The 20011-nt window shown below is 35.3% G+C and overlaps 2 protein-coding genes across 10 annotated transcripts; both read left to right on the top strand.

Moving 5' to 3' along the window:
• Nucleotides 1-3518: 3518 nt before the first annotated feature.
• Nucleotides 3519-11620, top strand: LOC132055618 (uncharacterized). 9 transcript variants are annotated; one of them, XR_009414680.1, is made up of 7 exons: nt 3519-4183; nt 6329-6763; nt 7064-7574; nt 8274-9852; nt 10227-10296; nt 10584-10688; nt 11291-11620. XR_009414680.1 is itself a non-coding variant. In XM_059447574.1 (4 exons), exons 1-4 carry the CDS (start codon nt 3619-3621, stop codon nt 9481-9483), a joined length of 2721 nt encoding a protein of 906 aa, XP_059303557.1. In that variant the 5' UTR covers nt 3519-3618; the 3' UTR covers nt 9484-10094. The 9 variants fall into 9 exon arrangements, 1 of the variants encoding a protein (XP_059303557.1); XR_009414653.1 differs by having other exon boundaries at nt 10558-10688; XR_009414678.1 differs by having other exon boundaries at nt 10554-10688.
• A 4723-nt stretch (nt 11621-16343) lies between these two features.
• On the top strand, nt 16344-19054 carry LOC132055539 (chaperone protein dnaJ 20, chloroplastic-like). The gene is made up of 2 exons (XM_059447455.1): nt 16344-16756; nt 18676-19054. The coding sequence occupies exons 1-2, from the start codon at nt 16361-16363 to the stop codon at nt 18817-18819; spliced, it is 540 nt and encodes a 179-aa protein (XP_059303438.1). The 5' UTR covers nt 16344-16360; the 3' UTR covers nt 18820-19054.
• Nucleotides 19055-20011: the final 957 nt, after the last annotated feature.

Genomic DNA, 20011 nt, shown 5'->3' with positions numbered 1-20011 from the left:
GGCACCTTATAAAAGGGGTTTTACCCCTCATTTTCATCCAAAAACACTTCTCCAAATCTCCCAAAAATTCTGGAACCTTCCCCAACCTTCATCCACTAAACTTTAGCCCAAAATTAAGTATAATCCCCGAATTTAAGTCCGAACAAAGATATAGTTGTGATTATAAAATCGTATAGCGACGAGTTTTGGCTCGAGTTCAAGAGGGAAATGAAGATACAATATATATGTATATATATATGCAAGTATCATTTATATATATATATATATATGTACAACTATTTTATAACACCGTGCCTACATGGCCGGGCAAAGATAACACCGTGCCTATATGGCCGGGCAGACACACCATTACAGTGGTCAGCTTATAATACCGTCCCGGACGCGGGATGATGATGAGATGATGATAACACCGTGCCTATACGGGCAAGCAATATAACACCGCACCTTTATGGTCAGGCAGCGTATTATATATATATATATATATATGACTCTAAGAGTTTTAAAAGAAAGCATGCATATTGTACACCCCTCGCAGGCCTTTCGGTTATACGAGTCATACGCGGCGCTTCGGTATACGTATTGACTTCCATGTTCGATGTTCTCCATGATTCTTATGTTCATATTACTCTTATGCCTTACATACTCAGTACATTATCCGTACTGACTCCCATATTGTTCGGGGGGCTGCGTTCATGCCCATAGGTTCAGATAGCCAGGAAGACAGATCGCATCTTTAGGCTGCTTCTTTAGCTGGATAGCGGAGCACTCCTCTCTTACTGGAGTTGCCGTCTAGACTGGGTATATGTTTTGATGTATATGGGTAGGGCAGGGGCCCTGTCCCGTCCATAGCATGTCTAGTATGTCAGTAGAGGCTCATAAACGCTTATATTCAGTCAGATGGTGTGGCTCGCTCAGCATACGTTTGGTACATAGTTTTATCGAGTAGTCTTGTCGGCTTGTACCCCGATGTCGGACACCCCAAACAGACATACATTAGTGATGTATGTATATATATCTTTTTGAGGTTGTCACCCTCCGGTCGCGCGATATCTATCAAGTCGAGCCGGCGGAACACACACGTGCGAGCGCACCTCAAGTCACCCCGTAATGAGCATGATCGCCGGTGTATGTTATATATGTTTTGTGGCATCTAGAGGTCAAACTTGACGGGTGTCCGGAATCATAGCCCTTCGGTTGGGCTGTGACAATACTTTTGGGTTGAGTTGGGTTGGGTTTTAAATATAAAAAACCGATCATATTTTAGTTTGGTTTTGATTTTATTAAATGCAAATCGAAGAAAAAATGGGTCCAAACCGACAAATTTATACGTAATTTTTATGATCATATAAATACGCTAAAGAACTTTATACCTTAAAGTCCATTTCTAAAAGCAAATCCATTAATTCAATTTCGTCTGTTCAAAAAAATAACTATGAAATTTACCTATATTTGTTTTTTGTATTTCTTATAAACTTTATTCACTTAATTAAAACTTATAAATTCTAAGAAGTTTTTAACTTATAAATTCTAAGAAGTTTTCTCCATAATCTAAGAATATTATAGCCATCACAATAAAAGGGTAATAACAAATTATAAGTTGGAAAATGATAGAAAATTATCTTCTAATTGTAGAAAAAAACATGAAAGAGGGAAATAACGTTAATTTTCTTTACTATGTTCGAATAATCGAACCAAACCGATGGATTTGTATTATAGTTGATTTGGTTTGATTTTAAGAATTTTAAAAACCGACTAGAATAATTTGGTTTTGGTATTAACCCAAAACAAACCCATGAACGCCCCATTGTTGATGGCTGTCCATGATGTTATTGGGAAGTGCGCGCTTAGTTAGAAGTTCTTATTAATTGACTCAATTAAAGTATCACCTGTTTGTATATCAATTTTTTTAATTAATACAATTATTTAGTTCAAAAGGTTCGAAATAAAATGTATTTTGAAGACATGGCAATTGATAAAATTAAGTAATATTACTATTATATATAAGAGGGAATGTGAGGACTTTTGTAGTCCTCACAATAATTTCCCAAATTTTTAAAAACTTTTTCATTAATTACTTTTATGTCCTAATTTTATTTATTTAATTCAATTTTTTTTGTTTTTTTGTTTTTAAACACAGCATCTACTTTTCAAAATTATCGACACACTACAACTTTTAATATTCTTAGAATAATTTTCAAATTTTTTTAAAACTTTTAATTAATTATTTTTAGGTCCTAATCTTATTTATTTATGTCAATTTTTTTGTTTTTGTTTTTAAAGTCTACTTTTCAAAAGCTATCGAACCTCCTACCTCATTTTTCACGTTCTTTGATTTTTCTAGTCTAATTACTTGGTTATTGGTGCTCGATATCCGCATTCGAGCCCAATTAATCCGAAATAATATCTTACCTCGCAAGTCGCGCCTATTCGGGGGAGCGCTTCCTCCAAAGATTTTTTTCCATATCCATGTTCGAACCCTAATCCCCCCAATTAAGAGAGTTTTGTGGCATCTAGGAGGTCATCCGTCGCCTTTTGGGTTGAGTTAAATTATGTATTTGTCTTAAAAATGTTCATTAACTATGTATAGATTATTTATTTAGAACTAAATAACTTTAGAAAATTAGGATAACATAAGTTATAATGTCAAAACTTTATTCCGGTTCCAAATTTGATTTGAATTAAATAATTTCATCAAAATGAAAGTTAAAATATTAAAAGTTGGAAAATGAAAATTTTCTTTTTATATAACTACCCACTACTGGGACTACAATGGGTATATGGTTGTTGTTGTTGTTGTTGTACAATTTGTACTAACACAAATTATATTTCTTTAGTTAAAATATCACGTTTTATATCAATTTTAATTAATACAATTATTTGTGTGTGTGTGTGTGTGTGTGTGTGTGTGTGTGAAGACATGGCAATTGATAAAATTAAGTAATATATTATCTTATATAAACATAAAAGGTTTTTTTTTTGTAATTATATTTTATTTTGAAAATTTTGAAAAATCTAATTGTATAATTATATTTATGTGACCAAACAAACAAACAGATCGTCGTAATTACTAGGGGGTGTAATTACTACCCTACTAATTACAGTACACCAATTCCAATTACCAGGTGGTTTTCCAAACAGACCCTAAGGGGTCGTTTGGTGCATGGAATAGGCTGGGATATTCCAACACTAATTTTTTATACCGTATTTGGTAGGAGGTATAAATTTATCTTGGAATAAATTTATACCTCTTACCAAACACGGTATAAAATGAAGCATAATCCCAAGGGTGTGATATATCCCACCTTATCCCACTAAAGATTGATATTATTTTACCTCATCTAAAAGATAATATAAAATAATCTCAAAAAGTGAGATAAATTAGTCTCGAAATTATAATTCCGAGATAATTTTGGCCACCTACAAACGAGCACTAGCGAACTAAACCCTGATTTCGCCTTTGCTAGTATAGTTTAAAATTTTAATTTTCTTTAATCCTATACGGGTCCAAAACTTTGACGTTTTTATAGATTGGCACCTCTTCTTTTATTCTATTTTCTCTTCAGCCTTTCCCCCAAAACCAAAATCCTAGGGTTAGTACACAATTGAAGCTGACCGTACATGGCTGACCGGAACAACTCATCGGCTATTGCTGTAACACCGGCAATAAAACCAATATGGGCAAAACAAGCCGAAGAAGCAAAACTCAAAAGCGAAGCCGAAAAAGACGCCGCCGCTAAAGCCGCATTCGAAGCCACTTTCAAAAACATCGATTCCTCTTCAACCGCCGCCAACAACGCCGCCGCCGCAACATCCGACACTGACGACGAGGAATACGAGGAAAAACGGCTCGCATCTAAGCCGGTCGGTCCTGTGGACCCTACAAAATGTACGGCGGCTGGAGCTGGTATAGCTGGTGGTACGGCTTGTGTTACGTCAACGTTTACTGTAGTTACGAAGGATTGTGATGGGAGGAAAGTTGGTGTTGGTGGGGCTGAGGTTAGGGTTAGGGTTTCACCTGGTGTTGGTGTTGGTGGATCTGATTTGGAAGGGATAGTTAAGGATATGGGTGATGGGAGTTATACTGTCAGTTATATTGTGCAGAAAAGAGGGAATTATATGGTTAATGTTGAGTGTAATGGCAAGAGTATTATGGGTAGTCCTTTCCCTGTTTTCTTCAGTACAGGTTCGGCTTTTTTTAATGAATTTCATACTGCGTTACACTATGTTTCAGTACTGTATTGTTTTGATGGATACACTGTCGTTACATAATGTCACACAACAGCAATATGAAGGAATAAACCTATAAGAAAAGTAGGGTACGGGGTAGAGCTACTATAAAATGGTAGGGTAAAAAAATAAAAATATAATTATTAGGGTAATAAGTAAAGACAGAATCAGGTAGCTGATGGTACGGCGTTTGTTTGGATGGTTGTTACATATTGTTTCATAATATATTGTATTATACTGTATTGTGTTGTACTGTATTATGTTGTATTGTATTGTGTCGTACTGTATTGTTTTGATGGATACAACCTTTGGATGGATTGTATTGTTTCCCGTCGTTACCTACAGGGTGTATGGATTGGTTTAAAAATAGCTTATAAAGCTAAAAGGAAAAAACTTTTGGCTTTTAGCTTATGGGTGTGTTCAGAAGAGAGGGAATTATATGCTGAATGTGGAATGTAATGGGAAGAGCATTAGGGGTAGTCCTTTCCTTGTTTTCTTCAACACGGGTTTGCCTTTTTTTTATTCCCTCTGATTCGTGAATTTCATACTGCTTTATATGTGCTTTGTCAGGTTGCTTAGCTTAGTGAAGAATAGAAAACAGTGGGAAGCAAAAGATGCTAAAATTAGTTGGGATGAAGGTTTCGTCACAATGGTAGGCTTACATTAGGTTTAGTATTTGCCAAGTATTTTTGGTTTGTCTAGAAAATTGTAGCAACAGCATGAACAACATCATACCCAATGTAATCTCACAAGTGGGGTCTGGTTTGGTAGAGTGTACGCAGACTTTACCTCTACCTTTGTGGGGGTAGAGAGGTTGTTTTCGATAGACCCCGGGCTCAAAAGAAGTGTAACCAAAGCAGGATAGACAGGAAATAACGACAGCAGATTAGCAAGAGAAACAAAGTAACAGGTAATAATAAAATTGAAAAATAGGATACTATACAAATACTAGGTAAGACTACTAAATAAGGAGAAGACGAGAAGGGGAGTCTAGAGGGTCAGTAAAAGTTGTGGAGATACTCCAGTATTAAAGAAATATGAATTATTTGGTGGACAATATAGAAAATAGTATGCAGAAAATCAAGCTGAATTGTATTATGTTATTATGTTTCTGGTGTAATCAGCTCTATTCCAATGATACAATCTCCATCATTGATGTATTAGATTCAATGTAGGAGTGGGATCTCAGAAAATAGGAATACCTTTGTAAAGTTTTGATCAGGATGAAATATAGATACAGTTACCAATCTCAAAAAACAAAATAAAATGCTGGAATTAAATGCGTTGCAGTGGAGCAAAACAGATTATAGTAGTTGTTGTTGCACCCCTTCTTCATCTAGAGGGCCTAAAATTTTCAATAAACTGTGTAAATTTATCTAAAGATACTTTTTATTTGGAATAGATTGGATTTAACAACTAACGATAGTTTGTTTAGAATAGAATTGGATTTAACAACTAAAGATACGTTTTTTCTTAGAATGGTAATTAGATACTTTTTTTCTTAGAATGGTAACAATTATCTAAAGATACTTTTCACCTGAGTCTGATTTGACTTCTAAAATTTGGATCAAACTTATTTTCTGTATCTTTTCTTGAATAAGTCGCACCATGTTGTAGTCTTTCTAACGAGCCTTTCTGTATCTGTTTGTAGTCTTTCTAACGAGCCTTTCTCTATCTGTTTCTGAACTTATTATATATAAAGTGTGGTACTACTTTCCTCTCGTGCTTACCCTTATTTTTCTAGTTTCGTGATGTTCTCGTTTTTATTGTAAAGTAGTTTGAATGAGAGATATGGTCGACTTATAACAAGGAACTGTAACGAGATGTAATATATTTGCGTTTTCAGCACATAGGCATGAGGGAGCTGTAGTCATGACCTACTATAGTATTCTCTTACAAACTAATCAGAACATGGCCAAAAAAATGTTGCAGATGCACTGCGTTTTGATAAGAGTGAATACTTGAGCAAATATTCTCAAGTTGAAGCATAAGCTTCTGTTTAGTGAGAGTGGTATGGAAGGGATGATGGGGGAAGTGGTTTGTGATTTTATCCTTATGTTCTACATGTTGAAGAATTTAATTTTGTATTTGTATCATGCAGGCAGTACTACTGGCGGGCTATTGGGTGTATCACCATCAACCACATTTCCAAATATGGTCAACCAGAACATGCCTAATATGCCAAACTATTCTGGTTCTGTATCTGGGGCAGTCCCAGGATTGCTTGGGATGATACCAGGTATTGTTCCTGGAGCTGGCGGAGGAGTAGTTTTGCCTGGAATTGGGGCATCTCTCGGGGAAGTTTGCCGAGAATACCTTTACGGACGGTGTGCAAAAACTGATTGCAAATTCAGTCACCCCCCTCACAATCTTCTAATGACTGCTCTAGCTGCGACCACCAGTATGGGTACTCTTAGTCAAGTGCCCATGGCACCTTCTGCGGCTGCTATGGCTGCTGCTCAGGCAATTGTTGCTGCACAAGCTCTTCAAGCGCATGCTGCTCAGGCACAAGCACAGTCTGGAAAAGATTCCTCTGGTATTTCTAGCTCTCATTATTGTTAATAAACTCCTCGCATTTTTTTTTTGGGTAAAGTAATAAAATGTCATTAGAAAAGCATCAAGAAGATGCAAGGTTACAGATGAGCAAAAAGTTGGCTGGGATGTTCTTTGCTCTTTCCAGCTAGTCTCTTACTACTTTCTCTCTGCTTCTTCTCCCAACCCATTCATCATAACAGATGATGTGTGGAATAATTATGCATATAGTACATTTCTGCTAGATATCCATAAAAAAGTGGACCTAATTCTGCTTGTTTGTGCTGTTTGTGTTCCTTTTCAGGATCAGGTGACAAAGATGGAAAGGCCGATTCCCTGCAAAGAACTTTGCAAGTCAGCAATCTCAGCCCACTTTTGACAGTGGATCAGTTGAAGCAACTGTTTGGTTTCTGTGGTGCTATCGTTGATTGTAGCATTACTGAATCCAAACATTTTGCTTACATCGAATACTCAAAGCCCGAAGAAGCAACTGCTGCTTTGGCGTTGAACAATATAGAAGTTGGTGGTCGCCCCTTAAATGTTGAAATGGCAAAACAACTTCCTCCAAAGGCAGCTGTAAATTCAGGTTCTTCCTCTTTGCCCTTGATGATGCAGCAAGCAGTAGCAATGCAACAGATGCAGTTCCAGCAGGCCCTATTAATGCAGCAAGCTATGACTGCACAACAAGCAGCTAATCGAGCTGCAACCATGAAAACTGCTACTGATTTGGCTGCAGCAAGAGCTGCAGAAATAAGCAGGATGTTGAAAGCTAATGGTCTGGTCTCTGAAGACAAGGAAACTGATGACAAGGCCAAGTATGTCACATGAACTATTTTTCTTATTTGTTTATAATCTATCTTATGTGTTTGGTGATTCATCTAACTATTATAATGAGTATCTGGTTTAATTATTAATAGTTGGACTTTTTGCACCTGTAGACCATCATCATGGCTTGTGTTTGTGAAACAACATGAAGCTAGTGTAAGCTTTGTATATCCATACTTGTAGATACCAAGAATGATGACATATAGCTAGCTTTGTTCGATCCTTTGATGAAAATTGATAACATAATATACTTCTTTTTGAGAACATAACAGACTTAGTTGCGAGTCTTCCAACTCTTTAAGATTCTCTATGGCTGGCTTTAAACTTGAGGGATAAAGAGGTCACTAGAAACCTCTAATCAAGAAAGGACTAGGCTTGCCTAGTGAATCTTCCGAGCATCTTATGGTTTGCATTAACAAAATTGCTTGATTAATTGTTGCAGAATCTACTTCAGTTCTGCAGGAGATCCTTTAATATAAGCATGTAGTGCTTGTTCCTTATTATGGGGAAAAAAGGTAAGGAATGTTAATCTGGATCAATTTCTAGGAAGGTGACAATTTTTTTTTCTAGAATTGAATTTTCTCCGCAATGTCCGAGTGTGTATATAGTTTCTCTTCATCTGCTATTTATTTGCTTGTTTTAACTGTAATACTGTATTGGTCTTCTACTAATGAGCTGTCCTGCCATAGGTCACCATCTCCCAGTCGTGCTAGGTCAAGATCCAGGTCGCCATCCAAATCACGATCCAGATCAAGATCTAAGTCCAGATCTCCAATAAGTTATAGGCGAAGGCGGAGATCCCGTTCTTTCTCTCCTCTGCCGCGGAGATCAAGAGATTATAGATCCAGATCACCTGTGAGACCCCGGCGTTATTCAGGCTATGAAGATGAAAGGCGGTCATATAGGGATATTAGGCATGCTAGTGACAGAAGTAGAAAACGGGATTTTGTTAGATTCTATGATCGTCGTTCTCCTGTTTCAAGGAGAAATAAAAGTAGGAGCACAAGTCCACGAACTAGAAAATCTTACCGTGATGATTCAGGCTCACCGAAACGCCGCCGAGAAAGTCCAGCACACAAGACAAGTAGAGCTTCTCGACGTGAGTCACTGTCGCCTGAACATGGACGAAGAAGTAGGTCATCCCCAAAAGATGGTGAGAGAAAATCAAAATATAGCAGGCGATCGAGATCAAAGTCTGCTGAAGTTAGGGACCAGTCTGATGATAAGCTAGAAGGAAGCAGGGGTGAGAAAGCCAAGCAGAAGGATCAGGGAAGGTCAGCATCACCACAGGTTGTTGAGGATGCTCAGAAGAAAATGTCACCAGAAGTCGTGGAAGAAAGCAAGTCAAAGCACAGAAGAACTTCCAGGTCCAGATCCCCAGAAGAGAAGCATCATTTTAGCAGAAGCAGAGAAGAGAAAAGAAAGCATCATGCTAGAAGGCGCTCCAAGTCAAGGTCCAAATCTCCTGAAGAGAAAGATCACTCAAGTGATAAATTAGACAGAAATAAAGGAGATAAACCAAAGCATCGAAGTAGAAGGCACTCAAAGTCAAGGTCCAGATCTCCTGAAGAAAAACATCGTTCAAGTGATAAATTGGAAAGGAGCAGAAAAGAGAAATCAAAAAATCGAAGTAAAAAGCGGTCCAGGTCAAGATCTGTCGATGATAAGCAGCACGGAAGTAAACAGTCTGCAAACCGTTCGGATAATCGACGATCAAAGCACAGGGGACGGTCTAGATCAAAATCTTCTGAAAGTAGGCATGGATCAGGTGAAGATGAGACCATAAAGGATGAAGTGAGAGGTCATAGGGGTCATCAGAGAAGCTCCAGGCAGTATGACAGTAATCATGGAATGACTGAGGCTAGCTTGATGGAAGAAGATCCTGCTAAGGGAATGTGAACCCGTGACTGATAGCTTCCAATTCAAAGAGTTCTGAATCTATGGGTTATGGCTTGTGATACTTGATTGTGTGAACATTTTATTTTACCATTGCAGAAAACATGGAAAGTTTTGAGGAAGCATGGTGCCCTGGAAGAACGTGATCCCAAGACATAGATTGACTTGATGATCAAGATCTGTTAAGAGTGAATTAATTGCAGTTTGTATGACAAAAACGCCTATTTTTGCTTCTTTTGCAGGTCCTCCATGGAACATAAGCAGAAAGTGAAGTAGCATTAGTTGAAAGATTGAATATCAAGTTTGCTTCTGTGCCATCTTGGATCAACTGGTGCTGAGTTTCTTGTGAACTACTTTTTGAGCTCATTTATGGTGAACTTTTACCTCTATCAGTAGGTAGTAATTTCTTAATTGTATGTCTGTTTGAAGATTTGAATTGCCCCTTAACTTTTAGTAATCTCTGTACTGTGAAAGAAGGTATATCAGACTCCCTTTATTGTGAGGGAGTCATGCCTTCCGCTGAAGAATTTGAATGTCTTTGAGCTTCATCCTGTACTCATTAACTTGTATGAACTATTGATAGGGTAGTATGAAAAGGCTTTTGTGCTCAAGTATCTTAGATGTCTTGTGAATTTATTATACTACCTTTGCATGATGAGTTATCAATGCTGGTAGTTCTGTACGAGGCTCCAATTTTATTTACATTTAGTGGCTTGGTGGGCCTGTTAAATTCCAAAAACATGCAGGTTATGGGACTGGTTCTTGTCGGCGCTTTATCAAATGAATGGGCAAAGTTATATCTGATTGTATTTGAAGGTATGCAATTGAAAATTTTGGTTGTTTAAATGGGAGAGCATTCACTGCTTTTGGAACAATTATTTTAAGAATGCTGGCAGAAAATTGTTGGGATGAAGCAATGTATTAAAGTTTAAGGTTGTTATTCTTCACATTTTTGCATTGCGTCTTTCCTCATCTTCTCTTCTCCCTTTTTTCATTTTCTCCTTTTTTCCCCCTTTTTTTTTTTTTTTTTTTTTTTCTTTCTTTTGTTTTTCTTCTTGAAAATGTTTGGTTAGGCAGGCTGATATTAAGATTAATGCAACCAGATGTTGCTGAGATGAGTAAAGCATGATGCTCCCTGAATCGAGCATGAACAGATATACTCATATCTGTTCTTTAATTGGTGGAACTCAATTGTTGTTCCATAACAGGTAAAATCTTGTTGAATTCATTAGCTTCTATAGTTTTTATCCTTGCAAACAGAGTAGTGATGGTCTTGATGGTTGTAACTCAACGCTTCTAGGTAACACAGTATCTAAGTAGCCAAAGCTGTCTAAATGACTAAAAGATGGTTTTTCTGGCCCCTCTTGCATTTTATTTGGCCAGTATCCTTCCCGGATTACACTAGTTAAAGTGATTGGATCCTCTTGCAGTTACTTCAAATATAAGAAAAAAATTGCCACTAATGAAAAAACAATAGAAGCTGTTAAGCCATTTAGGGGAATGGTATCCATGTTTGCACTTGTTAGTAGCATGATGACATATAGAAGCTACATACATTTTATGAAAAAACCTAATCTGAGGAATTCCTTGATGTGTATCATGTGTGTGATTGTGGAAATTCTCATACTACTCCTATACTTTATATTGACTGCTATGCTTTTGTGGTTGGCTACCTTATTGTCTTCTGAAGGTATTCTTTGTTAACTGTCTGAAGAATCTCTGCCCATCTTTGTCTTTCTTTCGTTCTTTTATTTTTTCCTTTCTTTCTTTCTTTTTTTTTTTTTTTGGTTTTCCTTTTTGTTTTTTCTAGGTGGTGCTGGATGTATGGGACTGAGAGCTGTATCCTGTTGTCAAACTAGATGTGGTTGATGTCACACTTCTTATTTCCTTCCCTTTCCCTCTCTCCCTTTGTCTCTTTACACTTTTACCCTTCCATCTTTCATCTCTGCTTCTCTCCCTTTTCCTCTTTCTCTCTGGTGGTTAAATTTTTTAAGAAATAGTATAACTAGCAAAAAGGCACAAGCAGCAAGGCGAGGAAACATTAGTTTTGGTTGGTGATTCCACAATGTATTTTTGCTAAGGATGCCTTTGTTTGGACAAAAATTATAACATAATGCTTATAACCTTCTTTCCTGACAAATTTCTTCGTGGGCTATTGTGGTTGTGTCTTGCCTTCGGTTAAAAATGGTATTTTATAGGGTAAAACCTGATTCTGACCCTGGAAATTTGCCTGATGTCACCATCCCTGGGATCATTAAGATATTTTTATCTTATGAACTGATTAAATTATCTCCAGAAGCAACTATGCTTTGTTTTGAGGTGTCTAATCCAGTGAATTTTGGTGTGGTTCAATGAGCGAACTAGTTGAGATAGCGATTCAGTGGCTGGCCCTGTTTGACAAACATCTGAAATTTGATCAGCTTTGGTTTCATCCTCTTCGTTAATTGGATTTAGAGTGTAACTGTGTTCGCTGAACATCTATTTGCTATACGCGTCGTGCTAGCACCGTGAATACACAAACCATAGACATATCTTGTGCGTATGTAATCCGTTATATTTATGGATGGCACATGCACATATCTTTTTCCTAGAACCAATTGCCCATTTTGGATTTGAGTCATTTTTAGCGAGGAAGCTGTTCATTTTGGTTTAGTTTTTCTTGTAATTTGACATTTGTTTCTTCGTGGATGAGTTTTGCTCCTTATTGTCTGGATGTCTCAGTTTTTGGGTGCGTACGTTTTCGGGAGAGAGAAATTTGGAATCTGAATGATGTGTAAAAGATTTTGAAAGAATATTGTGTCGCCTAAAGTTTTGGTGTAATAGTGGCCAAGAAAAATTAACAGAACTGTAGGAGTAATCTTTTTCAATAAACCGTTAAGCTTCTGTTCCACTTATTAGTTAAAACATCAATATAAATGTAACAACTTGTCTAGTACACTATAAGCCCTCGTTTACTTAAACTGAAAAGCAGTTACCACTGGTGGCAAGTGAATTAGTCCAAGAAAGTTGGTCGGTTGTGTTTTTGTTGATTAAGCATGATAAATTACGGTGAGTACTCTTGTAATTTGAATCAGTTGTCGATCCACTCTTTGTATTTTAGAGTTTAACACTTCATATCCCTTATAATTTTCAAATGCTTTGTGTCTGATTCAACTACGACATGCTCTTTTCTTCATTTGTGAAGTTTAATCATAAGCTGGTAATTCTCCAAAATCTTGAATTGTCTTTTGTAGCTACGTACATGTTCGTTAAAAAAAGCTAGCCTTTCATTAAAGGATAATTAAAAGAGTGCTACGGTTGTTCAGTGGTGGGAGACGGTAGGTAACTTGTTCGCCATACTAAAATATATGCTTATTTATATTTTATTCAATTTGAAAAATTAATAGATAATTTATCATGTTAGACCTATTTTACTTTTATTATTAAGTATTATAATTATAACTATTTTCAATTCATTTCTCAATATATAATAATTAGAGGGGATATAATAAGACTCATTTTATTTGTTAGTACTCTTTAAGGGTGTCAAGTCGAATAGGGACAAGTAAACATGGACGGAGGGAGTACTTGTTGGGTTATAAGAAAAATGCCTCAATAAAATTATGCTCTTATCCAAAGCTAAGCTGCACACTGAAGAGTTCGTTATACATTTTTTTTTTTTAAAAAAAAAAAACCTCAGTTGAAATTAGGGTCTTATCCAAACTCAAGCTGCACACTGAGAGGTCGTTGTCTGTGTCCAGCTTGTGTTTTGACTTTTTATTCTGCAATTTGGAGTGAAATCTTATCCATCCACGTAGAAACGTCAAGAGAGTGTTTGGCCACATTTACTTTCATGTCAAAATCATAGTCCAGAAACAAAGGTTCAAATTGTTACCCGTGCTATGGCCATCATTATTGATCTACATTTCTAAAACAAAGCGCTAAAAAATTCTAAAATAGGCTAATAAAGTCAATTATACCCTTATGTGTAACGGTTGCCACGTGGCATCGTCCCAGCCTTTCAAAAAAATTTTCCCCTCAAAATTTTTTTACCCATTAAAATAACTCAACCCAACCCGACCCATTAAAAAATTTTATGCTCAGATTGAAACTAATGTAAAATGGAGTGAAACGGACAACACTTCTATCTTGTGCTCATGATTTTTCTCTCAGATCGTTCATTGGTCACTGTCTTTCTATTTTGCTTGTTGCATTCAAATGTCATCTGTAGCTCTTGTGCAAAGTTATATGAATTGAATTATGAAGCACATTCTTGTAGCTTTAGTGGATAAGAATTCATCCATTAGGGCATAATATATTATCAATTATTTGGATGGCTTTACATAAAGCATGAAATTTGTTCTGAGTATCGTTCACTATGCGATTGTCAACTAAAATCATGAGTAGAACTTTTGAACCATTTACCCAACCAAAGTGCTTGTTTTCTTCGGTTGGATACTTCCACTATTACAAGAGAAAGAAAAAGAAAACATCTCTCAAATAATTAAGTTATTTTAATAGGTAAAAAAAATTTTGAGGGAAATTTTTTTTGAAGGGCAATGATGCGCAAGTGGCTAAATAAGGGTATAATTGATCCCATAGTATAACGGAAGGGTATAATTGGCATAAATAACGAAGGGTATGGATGAACTATTTTCCAAAGTTCAGGGGTAATTTTGACCCTTTTCCGTTTCTAAAAAGGCTAATAAAGTTTTCACCCTAAACTTATCAATTGAATTTGGTAGCTTTAGTGGTAAATTCACACTAAACTTATCAATTGAATTTTGTGGCTTTAGAGGTAAAAATGCAATAAGAGGTAAAACCAAGCGATTGTAAATAAATTTAATTGACCATAAACTACTGTAGCCTGGTTGAAATATGCGTAAAGGACAGCACGGTGCACTAAGCTTTCGCTATGTGCAGCAGGGTCCGGGAAAGAACCGGATCATAAGGGTTATAACACCGAAAACTTTTAAAAATATTACAAGCATGTCCAGAACTTCGCTTTGATAACTAATTACTCCACTTCAAAGTAGTATTAACATTAGTGCTTGTTAGGATAAAGTTTTAGGTAGGAGAAAAAGTTTGTTCCTTGTGGTTACTTCAACTCTAGTAAAAACTGAAACTAACAAGAATTAGAGTTTTATTAGACTAATTGACTGACGACGACAACATAGCCATTGTAATTCCACAAGTGGGGGTTTAGGGAGGCTAAAGTTTACATAGACTTCTCTCCTACCTCATGGACCCTCGGCTCGGGTGTAGCAAAGCAAACTAGCTATAAAAGAGGAATACAACAGAAAAAAATATGACTACTAATAAGAAAAACAATACAAAGCATTCAAAAAAGATATAGTAACAGCAAACTAATGCGATAACTAAAACAATAAACAAAAGATATTAATAGATATCAAAAAGTAAGGCACTACATGGAAAAAGGCTAATATTATGATAAGCACGGTGCTCCATATCAACACTCGATTACCTACTAATCTTTTGCCCTAACTTGTGACTTTCGTACCCCTATCTAAGGTCATGTCCTCAGTTGGATGATATTTGATAGTCTTGAAAATGTGATTATATTAAAGAAAAAAGAATAACGAAAAATGTGAATAGAGCCTAATTGTAGGACGAATAAAAGAGTAAGGGTAACATAATCTATAGCAAAATTTTTATATAGGAGAACATGTATTTTGACATTGAATGTAGTTTTGTCCCATTAAGCTACTCCATCAAGAACAACTTGTTATTTGTGGCAAAAATTTATTCCGATATTATTTTAGAAGTGGGGCTAAAGTTACGAAAAGGAAAACTTAAATCGTTTTCAGCTCTCGAAGTGAGCAGTTCTACGGCAGAGTTAACGAGTTCATCTTAATCAAATATTTTCTATGCAAAACATCAATATACGTAAAAATCTCTTAAGAGCCCGTTTGGATTGGCTTATAAGTTGGCTTATAAAAAAATGTTGTTAATCAAATAAAGTCATTTTGTCTTAAAATAAGCAAAAAAATAATTGGACCCATTTAACTTATTTATCTAATATACGTAAAAGTTTACCCCAACTTATTTTTTTTTTAAATGTTAAAAAACAGGCTCTAAATGTAAAAAATATAATGAAGTTCTATGTTAAGGACTTTAAAAGTCAAAACCATTAAATTAAGGTCCTTGATCCGCTTTCAACTAAAACTCATTACTATTCTCTTCGATCTATTTTACTTGTCATCATGTCATGTTTTATTTATGCTCCTTAAAAAAACATTAAATAAAAAAGTAATTTTACTAAATTAATTTTATTTATTCTTTGATTCTAATTTAATATTATTCTCTTTTTCACACATTAATCTCTCTTTACATTTATTGATTAAACGTAAAAGTAGAAACTAATAGTTAGTTATATCTTCATTTTTTAAAATGATAACTATTTTGGACCATTTATTTTTAGTAAAAATGAAAAGTAAAATTGGACCGGAGGAAATACTATTGATCCTACTCCCCACGTCCCATATTTAGGTGTCCACGTTACTATAAATATGTGTCCCAACTACTTGTCCATTTACAAAATTAAGATAAAATTAATTAAATTTTTCCTTCTTTGCTCTTAACATTAATTGTTTTTTAAAGTAATCAATATTAATTAGAGTGCAAATAATTGGAGAGATATAACAATAATATAGTAAAAGTACACTTTTATTTATAAGTTCAAGAGTGTGTAAAGTAGAAAGTGGATAAGTAATATGGGATGCGGAGGATAATAGTTTATGAATTCGATTAGCTGTTAATTTATCCAAAAATCAAATTTAAAATGAAATAAGAAGACATAAATACCCTTCACTATGTTTAAACTCCAAACTTATCCCTATATATACACCTCAAAATGTCACACAAAGAAAGAGCACAAAAAATGTATCTAAGAACAACAATAGACCCAAATCCTCGTGTATTTTTCCCATCAAATCCACAATTTCCAAGAACCCAAAATGGGTCTTTAAGAGTTTATTCAAAGCTTAACAACAATGTTATAGAAATTAGTGAAACAAAGAGCTTTTATGAGCTTCTTGGTATACCAGAAACAGTGTCTTTATTCGAAATAAAACAAGCGTACAAACAACAAGCTAGAAAGTACCACCCGGATGTGTCACCACCGGGTCGGGTCGAAGAATATACAGAAAGGTTCATTCGGGTTCAAGAAGCTTATGAAACATTATCGGATCCTAAGACAAGAGATATGTACGATAAACATATGTCTAAAGGACTTCACTTTGCATTTTGTGCTCGTAGGAGGTGCCAAAATGATGAGGTTGGTTTTTTTTTTTTTTATGCTAAGTTTTTGGTTAATTTAATTTATTTTTTAAAGTTTGTGTTTTGTTAAGTAAAGACATAATACATAAACAGGCCCGCAAACTTGGCCTCGATTGACAAGTATGCCTTCAACTTTGTGTATGCACAAGTAGACCCTCAATTTGTCTCTACTTTGTTAGTTGAACACTCCAATTTACAAATGATCATCTAGACACTCTAAAATTTATGTGCCATGTCAAAGATCAGTTTATGCGTTCAACTTTATATAAGTTGAGATTGCATGCATATCCAGAATTGGATGGCATATTTGTCTGCTGAGGCCAAATTTGAGTAAACTATTATGGATTTGTGGTTCTTTTTATGGTGCTTTTCAGGTTTTTGGTTAAAAATTACACTATTTGCACAGTTTAGATTTCGAGAGTTAAATCTGTTTAGTTTGACTGTGAATTGGGACATGAATTTTTTTTAAGTTTTTAGAAATAAAAGTTACATATTTGGGAGCTACGTAAAATAGTGCTATAAGTCACAATAATTGATAATGATGAGGTGATTTTGGTTAAATATTACATCTTTATGATATGTATGATAAAGACATGTCTAAAGGCCTTCACTTTGCATTCTCTCCTTGTAGGAGGTGCCAAAATGATGAGGGTTTTTTTGTTTGCCATGTTTTGGGTTGAGTTAATTTTTCTTTTTGATATGTGAGTGAACTAAAGTTTTGCCTTTTTAAAGAAGAAATTGGGTGTTTGGTTCGACGGAAAATGTTTTCTAAGAGATAAGTGATTTTTCTACTCATTTTCTTGTGTCTGCTGCACAAGTTTAAAAAAAAAAAAAAAATCATTTTAAGAGCATTTGTATATATTCAAAAAGAGGGTGAACCATAGATGAAATGAAACAATTTGTAAGTGATCTAACAACTTGACGTTAAAATTAGAATCAAGATATGTACAACTATGATAATATGCAGAATGATAATATGCTATTTAAGTAGTGTTTTGTGTGAAATCAAATGGGGCTTGTTTAATTCTCATGTTTTGTTGTGTATGTTTGTTATCTAATTTGAGGGCAATTTGTCTTTTGTGTGATTGTTGACACTGTTAAGTTTATTTTTTCCTCCTGGAATTTGATGTGCTTAATATTTTTTCTAAGACATATTAGGATATAGTTGTTGTGAGTGTAAAGGCTGATATCCAAAGTTTAGGATTTGATTAACAAGGTCTGAGATGGATGGAATTTTAGTGTTTGGTTGATACTTGAGTTGAAAGAATTGTAAAGATCGGTGGAGTTAGGGGGCGCAAGGAGGTTGTCGAAAAATTACACTGTATAAATAAGCTCAATATTATTCTATTGGTATATATAGTAGATGTTGAATCCTTGGTTTATTCGCGTGTTTATTCTTTTGTATTTTGAATTCCCTTGGTGAAAATCCTAGCTTTGCTACCATTAAGGATCACTAATAGAACATGAAGATAGCGTTGTTGAACTGTCATATATAGATACTTTTGGAATGGTGGTTTCTAATTCATCATAATTAGGAATTTAGCATCAGCTTTACGGGTTTGGTCCGTCCGGTCAAAAGAGGGTGAACCATAGATGAAATGAAACAATTTGTAAGTGATCTAACAACTTGACGTTAAAATTAGAATCAAGATATGAGAACAACTAATGCGAGTATACAACTATGATAATATGCAGAATGGTTTTCATCAGTAGTTATCTCATTCAGAGCTATAAGTCCTCAGTGCATCTCTACAACATTTTTCCTCTGCTACCTAAAAATAATCATTTAGTATCTTTTGTTTAGAGATTTTACATTCATGTAATTGGTTTTTGTTTGTTGTATAATGATATATCCACGACTTCTACTCTTGGTATCTTCTATTTTCTTCCTAATGTGGTTTTCTTGTATGCATTTAGTCAATGGAGGACAAAGGCGAATGGAAGAATCGTTGGCAATCTCAGCTGTCAGAGTTAAAGAGAAGAAACATGCACAAGGACTCTGGTAACAATATGTCTTGGGGTGCACGTATGCGCAGACAAAGGAATGAAGCATCATCATAATGAATAATCCTTGTTATAATTTTTCGATGTTGCTTGTATATAGCGTAAAAATTATGTTCTCTTTCTTTTAACCTCCACTTTAATTAGATAGTTTCCCTGAAAATAGTTCTGGAGGTAGTGCTTGGTTAGCATTGATGTTATAAGTAGTACAACACCTTTACAAGTGCTAACCAAATATAGGAAACAATTATCTGTACAGAGTTATTTGAATCAAGATGCTGTTTAACCATAACAATCTCTTACTTCTCGAGCCATTCACTTGCTTTTTGCTATGTATGTACGTCGAATTAGTATCATTTGCTTTCTTTGTTTCGGTGATGGTTGATGCAAAAGTGACTTTTCTACTGCTCATTGGAACAATGACAATACCGTGTGAAATTTATGCAAGTTAATTTGGGTTGAAAGTTTTTAAAGTTCCCTAGCTTAATTAATAATTTGTATTATATTGACAAAATTTTTAATACAAATATATGGTTCGTCTATTCAATATGCTCAGGTACTCAGATCATCTTCAATCTTTTGTACACTTATTGTGGTGATGACGGAGACATTTGAGGTGAATATACACGACCAGATGAAGTAGGCATTATGATTGGATGTAACTTTCACATATTATGTAAAAGTGGGATTACTCCCAATTTCGCTGGCTCCAATTTTGCTATCATGGTTCTACAGTTATAGCAGTTTGGTTGTTAATTTGCCTCATTGTCTGAAAATTTCTCCTTTTGTTGTCGTGATTGTATAATATTGGCTTGAGATGAGCTTATAAATGGAGCGACATAGTGAGCGAAAACTCATATAGCTGACCTCAACGGAGATCAGTTTGGGATTGAAGAATAGTTGTTGATGTTATTGTAATTGTATTGCTTCCTTGATCAGTTATTGGCCTGAAGCGCCTTTTATGTGGAGATAAGTTTATTGTGGATATATTAAACAGGTCAATATCAGAAGTCAATTCCCTGTCATTTTCATTATCATTTTAAAGCTTCATCCTTGTGTGTGGCTAAATCCTCTCTCAATGAAGGCCACTGTGCAAAATGTGGCTCTTAGGCTATTTGAATTTTTAATATCTACCTAACTTATGGTCCAACCAAGGGACTCTCTGAAAAGAACATCTCTCTCTTATGAAACCGTAAGCTCCCATACACCATCTTCCCTTTTAGAAAACATAAATAAATTATGGTCTGTTTGT

Source organism: Lycium ferocissimum, chromosome 1 (assembly GCF_029784015.1).
Source record: "Lycium ferocissimum isolate CSIRO_LF1 chromosome 1, AGI_CSIRO_Lferr_CH_V1, whole genome shotgun sequence".
Lineage (NCBI taxonomy): Eukaryota > Viridiplantae > Streptophyta > Magnoliopsida > Solanales > Solanaceae > Lycium > Lycium ferocissimum.
This window is presented reverse-complemented; position numbering and strand designations above follow the sequence as displayed.

What these genes read in the sequence shown, in the direction of transcription:
- LOC132055618 (XM_059447574.1), top strand. Translation starts at nt 3,619, where the DNA reads ATGGCTGACCGGAACAACTCATCGGCTATTGCTGTAACACCGGCAATA. An exon ending in GTCTGGAAAAGATTCCTCTG is followed by an intron (nt 6,764 to 7,063) that starts GTATTTCTAGCT and finishes GTTCCTTTTCAG; the next exon opens with GATCAGGTGACAAAGATGGA. An exon ending in GAAACTGATGACAAGGCCAA is followed by an intron (nt 7,575 to 8,273) that starts GTATGTCACATG and finishes GTCCTGCCATAG; the next exon opens with GTCACCATCTCCCAGTCGTG.
- LOC132055539 (XM_059447455.1), top strand. Translation starts at nt 16,361, where the DNA reads ATGTATCTAAGAACAACAATAGACCCAAATCCTCGTGTATTTTTCCCA. An exon ending in GGAGGTGCCAAAATGATGAG is followed by an intron (nt 16,757 to 18,675) that starts GTTGGTTTTTTT and finishes GTATGCATTTAG; the next exon opens with TCAATGGAGGACAAAGGCGA.